At 37.4% G+C, this 12,472-nt stretch overlaps 1 protein-coding gene across 6 annotated transcripts in view; it reads right to left on the reverse strand.

Moving 5' to 3' along the window:
* LOC306885308 (casein kinase I) overlaps positions 1-12,472 on the reverse strand; it is a 53,332-nt gene that overhangs the window by 10,481 nt on the left and 30,379 nt on the right. For 3 of the 6 annotated variants that reach the window (XM_079441747.1, XM_079441746.1, XM_079441748.1), the window contains 7 exons: positions 12,061-12,212; positions 11,689-11,923; positions 9,816-9,901; positions 9,642-9,726; positions 8,559-8,707; positions 8,315-8,422; positions 1,685-1,795 (listed from right to left, as the gene is read on the reverse strand). In XM_079441747.1, coding sequence (XP_079297873.1) covers positions 1,685-1,795; positions 8,315-8,422; positions 8,559-8,707; positions 9,642-9,726; positions 9,816-9,901; positions 11,689-11,923; positions 12,061-12,212 — 926 coding nt within the window. The remainder of the gene's footprint in view (positions 1-1,684; positions 1,796-8,314; positions 8,423-8,558; positions 8,708-9,641; positions 9,727-9,815; positions 9,902-11,688; positions 11,924-12,060; positions 12,213-12,472) is intronic. The other 3 variants (XM_079441750.1, XM_079441751.1, XM_079441749.1) reach the window with 1 other exon arrangement.

The raw sequence follows: 12,472 nt of genomic DNA on the forward strand, positions 1-12,472 counted from the left end.
CCATTTAAATTAATCATTTGATACAATGCACTTAGTGTACACATACATGTTTTTACATTGTACTTATCTTTTCAAAAATACCATTATGTAGTTACATCTGTAATTAGATTTATAATTAAACTGTTGACCCATCCTTTACACCTTAACCCCCCCTTAAACCTACCCATACCACCAAACCTGTCCCTAACCTTACCCGTATCCCACCTCAATAGCAGCAAAAGTGTTTTGAAATGCAATATAAACACAATAAGTACATTGTACTTATTTTTTGATGCAAGTACATAGTAGTTAAGGCCACCTAATATAAAGTGTGACCCAAGAATGTTATTTTAATTAGTTCTGTCAGTCGCTCTACAGAAGCTATTTAAAGAACTTTAATATGTTTATCTGTGCAAGTAACTACTGGAAAGCAGTAACTGAGGAAAATCATTAACTACAATACGTGTTTATGAAAGGTCAAAATATTCCTTGTTAAATACAACCTTAACTTTATTACCAACTGAAAATAATTTCAATTTCAAGTTTATGAAAAATAAATAATTTTCACAGAACACATCTTCAATCTATAGGGCTACTTATTGTATTGCTGTGTGCTTTCTCATTGTATGTAAATTATTCAAATTTCGTTTAACCTGGAATATTTAAAAACACTTGGAAAAATACTATCACCAGTCAACCCAAAAAAAAAAAAAAAAAATAGCCATATTGATATTCATGCTATTATTTAAAATGTTCCATTATTTTAGTTGTCTGAGTCTCACCAAATCCACTAATGTACAGAATTGAGAGGAAAAAAAACCTACAAATACTGCTTGTCTACACCTTATCTTAAAATCTCATATGCATACACTAAAACATTAAAATCAAAGTGAAAACAAACAAAATAATACAGAAAAAAAATACAAAAATAAAACCCAAGTCAAAATATTAACAAAAACTACTATTGATCGTAAAATAACACTTTTGTACAGTAGCCCCAAAAGTATTTTCACTCTTAAGTCACACTTAATGTAATACCATTTGGTTTATTATTTTGTCATCTAATATATCTTTACACATTACAGAATTCCCTCAGTTCAATTAAGAAGCCATCTAAATAAACTCAAAGACTGTCAAGCAGCATTTCTCAGTCGCCTGCTGGAGGCACCTACTAATAAAAGTGAAGCAAGCCGCGCAAGGTGGTGAATCTGAATGTTTGTCGCCATCTCATTGAATTGTGCTTGGTGTACTGTAGTGTGCAAGAGCTGGTGATACTAGGTCCTAAAGTCAGCTGTACCAAATTACCACAATAATCTCAGCCTCTGCGTGACATGCTGCGTTTCATTCAATTCAGAAAGTTGGAATTGACACCCTCACACTCAGAAAAGTGATAGAATATGAAAATTTCACATTTCCAACCTCCTACTTGGAAAATTCCAATAGAATGCTACTTGACAATGCTCTTCCAACTTGGACAATGGAAGGCTATATGGTTAGAATTCAGAAATATTAAGGTTGGAACATCCCACATTCAAACACTTTCACGCTTTGAATGAAACACAGCATTTCTACATTTTTGTAATAAGAACAAGAACAGGGGAAACCATAGAGGAAGTGTTCTAGAGCAGGTGGAGCGTGCTGCTGCAGATGGCCGTAGACATGAGCGCACACAGGAGGAGGAGTCGAGCGAGGGGTGAAGCAGTACCTGCACTGAGCCTCCGTGCCTGTCCGCTGCCAGGTGTGAGGTCAGGTAGGAGGAGTTTGTCTGGCGGTTGGGCTGCACCTCCCAAGCTCCTCTGCGGTCGGAGATGGCCGTCTGCGTGGATGGAGAAGGTGCAGGAGGAGGCGCAGGAGGGGGGAGGTGTGGTGAGTGAGCGAGAGCGGGCGGAGTGAGGCCAGGTGGCATGCAGCACAATGCAGGAATGGAAATCAACAAGAAACAAAAAGAGCCAGTCAAAGCCAGGAAATGGCATTAGTGACTGTGGACCAGTCGTCCAATCAAACCAAGAAGCAAACACCACAAAATAAACACAAGGAGACATCAAAACTGAAGAGAAACTTTCTGAAAGCTGTTGAATGCCAAGTGGACACTGCATGTAGCAAATCAGGCATCCAACACGGAGTTCTGACTGGAATATCTGACAGCATAATTTCAATAATTAAAGGGATAGTTCACCCAAAAATGAAAATTATCCCATGATTTACTCGCCCTCAAGCCATACTACGTCTATGTGACTTTCTTTCTTCAGATGAATACAATCAGAGATACATAAAAAAAAAATGCCCTGGCTCTTCCAAGCTTTATAATGGGAGTGAATGGTGGTCAAGATTTTGAAGCCCAAAAAAAGTGCATCCATCCATCATAAAATGTACATATGTCATGGCTCTGGGGGGTTAATAATGTGATGCGATGCTTTTGTGTAAGAAAAATATCCATATTGAAAACGTTAGACACCCTAATCTCCGGCTTCTGCTAATTGTCATACACATGTTTGTTCTCTCTGTTCCAGCGTAAACTCTGGTGAGAAGTGCCAAATGCAGAAGCACAGAGGAGAGAGCAAAACAAAACACTGGTCACAGATCAGAAGTACAAAATGAGGTTTTGTAAAGAGAAATGGTGGAGGATTTCAATATCAGCCAAGAGGAGACTGGTTTTCCTTTGCTTGGTTCTCACAAGACCAGCATATTCTCACCGGGGCTTATACTACATCCTATGTCTTCCGTTAGAACACCACTCTCTCGTGCACACGCACAACAGTTAGCAGAAGCTAGAGATTACATAACGTTTTTATTTTTCTTACACAAAACACATCGATTCAATTCAGAAGGCCTTTATTAACCCCCCGGAGCCATGTGGAGTACTTTTTATGATGATGGGTGCATTTATTTGGGCTTCAAAATCTTAACCACCATTCACTGCCATTATAAAGCTTGAAAGAGCCAGGACATTTCCGACTGTATTCACTGAAAGAATAAAGTCATATACACCTAGGATGGCTTGAGGGTGATTAAATCATGGTGTAATTTTTATTTTGGTAAACTGTCTCTTTAAGAGAACTAAAAACACTATCTACAGCTACGTTTTGCATTAAATTCAACCTGATGGCTCATATTCTGTTATTTATAAGTGGACATTTATAAGATGGCATTAACAGAAAGCTCAAAATATTCTGAGTCAAGAAACACAAGGACAAACATACAAAAAAAATCCAAATTCAATTTCTGAAACTGTAGTGTACAGTATACAGCTTCAGGACAACCCCTTGGTGAATCACTAGTGTGAATGTGAAAGTGTTTTGTGGTGGACACGATAGTTTGGTAGTGTGAAAAATAATGAAAATATTCCCTTAATTACTTTTGCATTTAGTGGCACGATTGAAGTAATGCAAAAGTTGTTGTTTATTGATTATTCAGTTTAAGCATAGATATTTTTTAGAAGTTAAAGTCCTAATCTATTGTGTCCTGAATGATGACGGATATTAGGAAACAAATCTTTAAATAAAAAAAAAAACAATCTATATATATTGTGAAGGCTATGTATTATCTGGAACACTGGTTGTAGACACACGGCCAAAAATGTAAGGTGCAATGGGGTTAAAGGCACATCTTCAGGAAAAAGTGTGTTCACTACTCACACAGTGTATGACCTTCAGAGAAAATACACACTATATGGACAAAAGTATTAGGACACCTGACCATTACATCAACAGGGACCTTAATGACATAAGTTTAAATACATAGAAATCACTATGGACTTGGGTCCCCTTTGTAATAATAGCTTCCACTCTTCTGGAAAGCCTTTTCACAACATTTTGGAGTATTTCAGTGGGAATTTTAGCTCATTCGTCCAGTAGAGTTATTTGTGAGGTCAGGCACTAATGTTGGACAAGAAAGTCTGGCTCTCCATCTCTGTTCCACTTCATCCCAAAGATGTACGATGGGGTTAAGGTGAGGACACTGTGTGAGCCAGTCAGATTCTTCCAAGTCTTTATGGACTTTGCACTGTGCACTGGAGCACAGTCATGCTAAAATAGAAAAGCATTGCCCAAAATGTCTTGCCCAAAGCGTAAAGTTTTCCCTTCACTAAATGTAAGAGTCCCAGCCCAACCCCTGAAAATCAGCCCCAATTATGCCAATTCAGTCTCCACCAAACCTTACAGTTGGCATAATGCAGTCCGGCAGGTTACATTCTCCTGGCAAAAAAGCGCCAAACACAGATTTGCCCATCAGACTGCCAAACAGAGAAATGTGATTAATCACTCCAAAGAACACGTTTCCACTGCTCCAGAATCTAGTTGCAGCATGGTTTACACCACTCCATCTTAAGCTTGGCATAACACTTGGTGATGTGAGGTTTGCAAGCAGGTGGTCAGTCACAGAACCCATGGGCTGCTTGAACCACTCCATGAAGCTCCCGAACAGTTTTTGTGTTTATATTAATGCCAGTGGAGGTTTGAACTCTTCAGACATAGAATCAGAAGAGCATTGGTGACGTTTATGCACAACGCACCTTAGCACTCTGTAACCACACTCCGTGCCTTTACACAATTTTGAATTTAATTCACCTAACCTGCATGTCTTTGGGCTGTGGGAGTAAACCTAAGTCCCAATATTCTGTCCATATAGTGTATACGCTTGGATTAAGCATTAACTGAGCAACACATTTTGTGGAAAATAAATCATAAAAGTCATTTGGTTTAAAAATCTTTACAATACATTTATGAGGTGGCAAAGGGGGCAAAAGGTACTCAGAAATGATACAAATACTTTATCTACTTTATTGTAAGTTTAATACTTGTTCAAAATCACTGCAGCAAAGTTTGTACTATTTTCTACTTATTTTGTTCAGTTAATATGTCATTAAAACATTAAAATTTAAAATAATCCCATAATAATTTAATATGGCTTAATACCAATAAATATATTTACATAATTTATATATTTTCAAATATAATGGTTTCATTATAAATATGGTGATTATCTCTGAGGTGGTCACCCAACTTAAAGACATCAACTATGTGAATCTATCCATGTCATGCCAACAAATGGAAAAGTCAGATAGCTTTTTATCATCATGTCAGTTATTGTGCCTTTAGTTCTAACAGCAAAGGCAGTTTTTTTTTTTTTTTTACCTTAAAATACCCAAAAGTGAAAATTCTGTCACCCTCAAGTTGTTACAAGCCTGTATGAGTCTCCTTCATCTGTTGCAGTCACTGACTTCCATAGTATGAAGAAAAAAATCTATGGAAGTCAGTGGCTACCAGCAACTACCGACATTCTTTAAAACATATTGTGTTCAACAGAAGAAAGAATTCATACAGGTTTGGAACCTCATCGGGGTGAGTAAATTATGACAAAATTTGAGTGAACTATCCCTTCAAAAAACATACTTAAGTTATTGAAAAACCTTTGAATTATCTTGGACAAAATTCAAAATCATTAACATGAGCTTTGTCTTAAAACATACTTGCCAATTTTATTTTATAAACCTATAAAACATTAGATAAAATTAGCACCAGATTAACTTTGGGTTGGTGTCCGTGATTACATCAAGGATAAGCCAAATTTCCACATGCATATTTTGCATTAAATGAGAATAAAATAAAATGTGGCTTTTTCCGCAGTGCACCTTTAGACCTGTTGTACCTCATCTCTTATCAGCAAGTCTATAGAAATGTACTTTTTAAAGGGGTCATATGATGCGATTTCAAATTTTCCTTATTCTTTGGAGTGTTACAAGCTGTTCGTACATAGATGAGATCCCTAAAGTTGCAAAGACTGAAGTCTCAAACCCAAAGAGATATTCTTTATAAAAATTAAGACTCGACCACACCCCCTAAATCGGCTCATTTAGACACGCCCCCACATGTCTACATCACGATGTGGAAATATTTGCGCAATGCCGCCCCAAATGATCACGCAAAAGGCGGCGTGGTTTCAGTAACCACAGTAGTGTTGATGCAACCATTTCAGGGAGACGCTGTGTGTTTCTATGTGAAAGCAAAAGCACTTTATTTGGTCTTCCGAAAGTAGATGCAATTAGGAATCATTGGTTAAGGTTTATTTACAACACAACAGCACAACTCAAATGTTCGAATTTGTGCAACGCATTTTATGGACCGTTTTGTGAACCTTGGAGAGTATAAGGCTGGCTATGCACGAAGGCTATTTCTTTGCCATGACAGTAGGCACTTCTGAATCAGTAACTAAGTATATTTTGTTATTAGTTCAAGTATTTGCTATTGACTGTTCAAATGCGGGGTTTTGCGCGTTCTAACGCGTCGTGTGTGCGTCACAGCAGAGTGTACAGCCCGTCAGAAATCATCTCAACCGTGGCTTGTGTACTGCAAATACATAAGAGCATCATCACTCTGTTAGTCTTTCGGGCTTGAACTGGTAAAACTAACTTGAAAGCTGAAACCCACGATTATAGTAAGGGGTGTTACATTTCCGACGCGTGCTTATGGTGTTCGGCCAATCACAATGCACTGGGTCAGTTGGACAATCAGAGCAGACTGCACTTGTTGGAAGGAGGGGCTTTGTAGAAAACGACACATTTGAGAGAGGCAGGGCATAGAGGAACTACAATAATGAACAGTTTTTCATAATGTGTTTTTTGAATATTAAAGCATGTCAACATTCTGTAACACCAAATACACAAAACAATGATCTTAAAAAAGCATCGTATGACCCCTTTAAATCTAAAGACTTTTGTGGTGAAAATTTGCATTACTTTGAATAGGTGTTGATGTGCCCCAATTAATGTTGCGATGCCCTCTAAACAGACTCGCTGAATCAAACACCAGAACCTCCACCAAATTGATGATGAGGCAGTTTACAGGGCCCTTGTGTCTTTCAGCCAAGGATTTCTAAATATAGCTGCACTCCTCTTCCCTCACAAGAATCATAAGAATACAGATCTACACGTGAATTCAAATCACTGGAAACTCCTTAGACATATGATGTCAAGATGTCTTAAAAGAACAGATTAGGCAAAAATGAAGGTAGTCATCACTTCATTATCTCACCCTCACCCTGTCTTTGAAAAAGCACCTTTATTCATGTAACAAAAAGGAAAATATTTTTTGTTGACTTAAATCCCTTAAACTTGAACTATAAGCACTAATTTGAGTGCACCCCAAATTCAAAAACGTGTGAAAATCTTATGAACCAAAATTAAACTTGCGCTTCAGCAGATGAGTTTGAAACAGGGCAAGTTTGTGAGATGTGCAAAGCGGATTTGCTCTTGCAAACGTAAGAGAAAGCCAGAAAAGCGCAAATTAATCAATATAAAAATAGTCTCCAGTGACATATATACTCGGAAATATATAGTTTTAGGAACTTCTATTCCCAGCATGCACTCTGAGCCATGATGTGCTAAAGCAGTGCATGCTGTAGCAGCCAGTTGCTGAGTTGGCGAGTCTAATGATTTTGTTTAAAGCTTCATGCAGTGCTGCAGAAACCCTCTAAAATCAACTCCACCTCCACCAGCTCTGTTCAGAATTCTTCAGCAGATGTCATGAAAACATATCTAGGCCATTATTTCACTCCAATATTAAATCAAAACTAAAAATCTAAAATCTAATTTCTACATTTTTTGTATTGTGATCTAGCAAGGACCTTTACCAGGGGGAAAAAAGCATGCAGGCATGTACAATAAATAAACAAATTTTTTGATAATTTCCACTTTTCTCAATGGTGAGTCTCATTATGGTCCTAAACTTTGCATGACAATAAAAAGAAAAAACAAAACACTTAAATCACATACATAACACAACCGTATAAATTATAATAGTATTGTGAAATATTATTACAATTAAAATAATTAGCTAATTTAATATATTTTAAAATGCGATTTATGCAGGTGGTGGCAAAGCTGATTTTTTTTAGCAGACTTTATTCCAGTTTTCAGCTTCACATGATCCTTCTGAAATATGCTGATTTATTATTAGTTAAAAATCGTTGTGCTGCTTAATATTTTTGTTAAAACCTGTTGATACTATTTGAAATAGCAATCTTTTGAAAACAATGCAAAAATGTTTACTGTAATTTTTAGTTAATGTGACCTTGCTGAATAAAAGTATTAATTTTCTTAAAAAAAACCTTATTGACTTCTATATCAACAATTCTATTTCTTTCTTGTGATCTTGAAGTGAAATATGACCCAGACTTGTTTTGTGAGAATCACCCTTTTGGTTCAGGGGAAATATTATCTACCTTTAATAAATGGGTGTGTGGACTGAAATGTGAACATAGGACAGTTTCTCTTTCCTTTCCCATAATAAAGACAAGGTTCACCAATCTTAAACTTCCTTAATGAGCAGCGGAAGATTACCTGATTCCTTAAGGGCTGGTGCTGGGAGGGTCTGTCTCTGTGTGCGTGGCTCTCACGCGTGATGGCAGATGCCCCTGAGTCCACATGGACCGACCCCACCGGTGTGGGCTGAGAAAGACAAACCAAAACACAGAGAACATTAGTTCCAAGGTGAGCTAGCTCTATATCTGAGCAAATATAGACAACAAAATTATACTGTTTTGCAGAGACTGCTCTAGGCAGTAAAGACAACATGTTGACTCACAATCTGTCTGCCAACCCAGTCATACGAGTAATCAAAGGTATATCCTTTTCGTTCAAACAACTCGGTAAACAAGGTCCGCAAGTATTCATAATCTGGCTTCTCAAAGAAATCCAACCGCCGGACGTAGCGTAGATAGGTGGCCATCTCCTCTGAAAACACAAATGAGGATAAAGTTACAATGACAATAATAATTAAATTAGAGCAAAGGGAAGTTTGGTCTTAAAGTCAACATAAAACATTTCAACAACCCAATGTGTTATGCTTTTGTACATGTGGCAGCTGAAAAAGTTATTGCATTTGATAAAGGATTACAAAGTAGGGCTGTGTGCCTTGACTGATTACATTTTTAAACAGAAATTTCGTAACCAACTAGTTGACTAGTACAACAAACCTCCAGAAGACAGTCAAAAAACAGTCTATATGCGCAATCTATTTATAATAGCCTAATTATTTATGAATCAAATAGTCAAATCCTATATTGAATGCCATTGAAAAATAGGTTATATTGAGGGGTGCACAATTTTTTTTTCATTCTGGTTGTCATGAGAGCACCTGGAGATTTGGCTTGGTGCTCACTGCACATAGTGTGACCCATTAAATATAACAATAAAAATGTAATATTATTATTATTAATAGCACTTTTAGTTTTTTTTTTTTTTAATACTATGTTTTAAAATAAAAAGCAGTTTTGCATTTTGCTCTGAAACCAGCAACGCATAGCCAACATTTATGCTTTATTTTTAAATTTTATTCCCCTTTAAACCAATCTAAAATTTCATACCGGTATTGTACCGCATAAGCTTATACACAAGCGTAACTGTTATATGGCAGTTTCACATTCACTTTTCTGTTTTCTTCTAAATCAAATTACTCTCAACTTACTCATCTTCTGAGTGGACATTTCTCTGAACCTCAGTTACACTGAGAAGACAAACACACCAAGCTCTGATGCAATATGAAGTTATAATTGTTTTCCACTCACTTCTGAACCGTGCACAAAACCAGGAATGTGTATTAAGAAAGTAAACGGGGTCAGATATGATTTTTAGCTGATACAAATGCAGCACATGATGGACGTCTCACCAGGAAAGTTCTCACAGAGAACCTCAATGGGAGTGTTTCGCTTTGTGTCCCCAATCTTCTGGTAGCGTTCCTTCAGTGTGTCAGCCTGCAAAGCACAAAACAACAATAACATCTGATTTTCAAGCTGTAACGGCTTTAACGTTTTAATGGCTTTAACATGCTAGTTCAACATACTTTTAGTCCCTGCCAAGGGAGACTCCCCCGGAGGAAATACATGAACATGTGACCCAAGGCCTCAAGGTCATCCCTCCGACTTTGCTCTGCAAAAAAAAAAAAAGGTAATTAAAATAGTAACATGTACACAATAACGAAGTTGGCTGGACAGCAGAGATGGGAATCATATGGAATTGAACAAATCTGGTTTCAATTTGATTTACTTAATTATTAATATACTGATCATTGATCGTATGATCAATAAAAACAAAAATCATTATTCCATGGCCAAAACAATAAATAAATATCCATGTCTTATTTCAAAACCATAAGACTTCCATACATCTACAGGACAATCATTTTGTTCATCCACTTAAAGTCCATGCAAGAGACAACCGTGCTTGCTTGATGAACTAATGAGGTTTGTTCTCATGTACCAAGCACATGCATTTCAGCTTCCGCATTTACCATATATGATGTGGTCTATGTAAGTGGATTGGTTCATGGTCATTTAAATAAAAGCCAAAATTAAAGGTGCAGTAAGTGATTCCTGAGAAACCTGAACATAATGAATATTGTGAATTTGGGCATCCTTTTGGAGAGGGGTCAGTTTGTTTTGGTGATTTCAAATATCAGCACTTCTCAGAAATCGCTTACTGCACCTTTAAATCTGTTCATCATATAAAATGATCATGTCTCTCCAGATGATGGATTAAAGCTCTTGGATTACTTTTTTAAGCTTAAAATTTGGTTGCATGGGTTTTCAACGGATGACTAAAAAAACGCAGGTTTCAGTTCAAATATCTTCACTTGTGTTTTGAATATAAACTTAAGTCTTATGGGTCTAGAATGACATGAGGGTGAGTAAATGATTAGTTTTCATTTTTGGGTAAAGTATCCCTTTAAAGGTGATGATACACAGGGCAACTATTTGAGCAAAGTTTCTGGACAATGTTGCTGTCAACGGGCAATCAGGTGAGACACAGGGCCCACGACAAATCTAAATTTGTTGCCTATGCTCAATGGTAAAGTCCCCAAGCAACAACGTTCAAAAAATGTTGCCCCGTGTATCATCACCTTAAAGGGATATTTCACCCAGAAATGAAAATTGTGTCATCATTTACTTCACCCTCAAGTAGTTCCAAACCTGTATGAATTTCTTTGTTCTGCTGAACACAAAGGGAGATATTTTGAAGAAAGTTTGTTACCAGGCTGTTTGAGGCACCATTGACTTCCATTGTAGGAAACAATACTATGGAAGTCAATGGTGCCCCAGAACTGCTCTGTTTCCCACATTCTTCAGAATATCTTCCTTTGTGTTCAGCAGAACAAAGACGTTCATACAGGTTCGGAACTACTCGAGTGTGAGTAAATGATGACAGAATTTTCATTTTTGGGTGAACTATGCCTTAAAGCCATTTACAACATAACAGTGTTACAACACAAAAGTGTTCTTGCTTTTTTTAATCTGAGTTAGACATGGCATGACATGCGATTCAGTGAGTAAGTTGATAATTCAGCATCCAATTCGACTGATTCAGTGCAAGTCATTCCAGAAAAATAAGTGACTCATCTTCTGAATTTTTTAATTATTCAGTAAAAAGGACAGCACTGTCCAGGTTTATTTATTTACACTGTATCATCTTGGACCGCCCATTTTTCCTCTGGCATCACATTCAGTTTAGACGACACAATCACGACTGAGATGCTATAGATTCAATGAAACATTAAAAGGAACCAAACATGAACATCATGTTCTTTAACAGAACTGGTTCATGATTCCCAACCCTATTAAACAGCCAATCAAGAAGCCACAAAGTGTGGGGATAGTGACATGCTAAATTTAATGTTAAGTCCATTTTAGGCTCAGACTAGGGAGGTATCTTACACTTACCTTTCCCTAAGTGTGTATTAATAGACATGTATCGAGCTGTGCCGGTAAGGCTCTTGTGCTCCCGGTAAGGAATGTGTTTTTTGGTTTCTGGGTCAATGTATTCTTTCGCAAGGCCAAAGTCTATGATGTGAATGATGTGCTCCTTCTTGTTTCCTTGTCGACCGATGAGGAAGTTCTCTGGCTTCACGTCTCTATAGATGAGGTTTTTAGAATGCACATACTCCATGCGGGAAATCTGGGAAAATTGAACACAGACTCACATTACACGTTTACACTGCAAAAACATCAGTTCAATGATATGCAAACACTTCTCACCCAGGTACCACGCTGCTCTTAAACTACAGTAGCTTCTCAGAGAGCCTGTGCACTCACCAGCTGAATGGCGATCATCAGGACGGTCTTGAGGGAGAATGTTCGGTCACACAGGTCAAAGAGATCCTCAAGACTGGGGCCGAGCAGCTCCAGAACCATGGCATTGTATTTCCCACAGGGCCCAAAATAGTAGACCTGAGGCAGACCCTCTACTTTAAAAAAAGAAAAATACAGAAACATTAACTACAATAGTCATAACATTCTCTCTTTAATGGTTAAATGTGTATTTTTAATTAAATTATGACTATAAAATGATGGCCTCATCTGATTGTGGATTAAAGCAACTTATTCCTCCAACTACTAGATGGCAGCACTGTGAGAACTAAATGAAGCTGGCTTTGCCACAATTCACTTTGAATGCTTGCAATCACATAAATTATGCCAAGAAACCAGCACTACTAAAACTGCAGTG

The sequence above is a fragment of the Barbus barbus genome (assembly GCF_936440315.1).
Source record: "Barbus barbus genome assembly, chromosome: 2".
Lineage (NCBI taxonomy): Eukaryota > Metazoa > Chordata > Actinopteri > Cypriniformes > Cyprinidae > Barbus > Barbus barbus.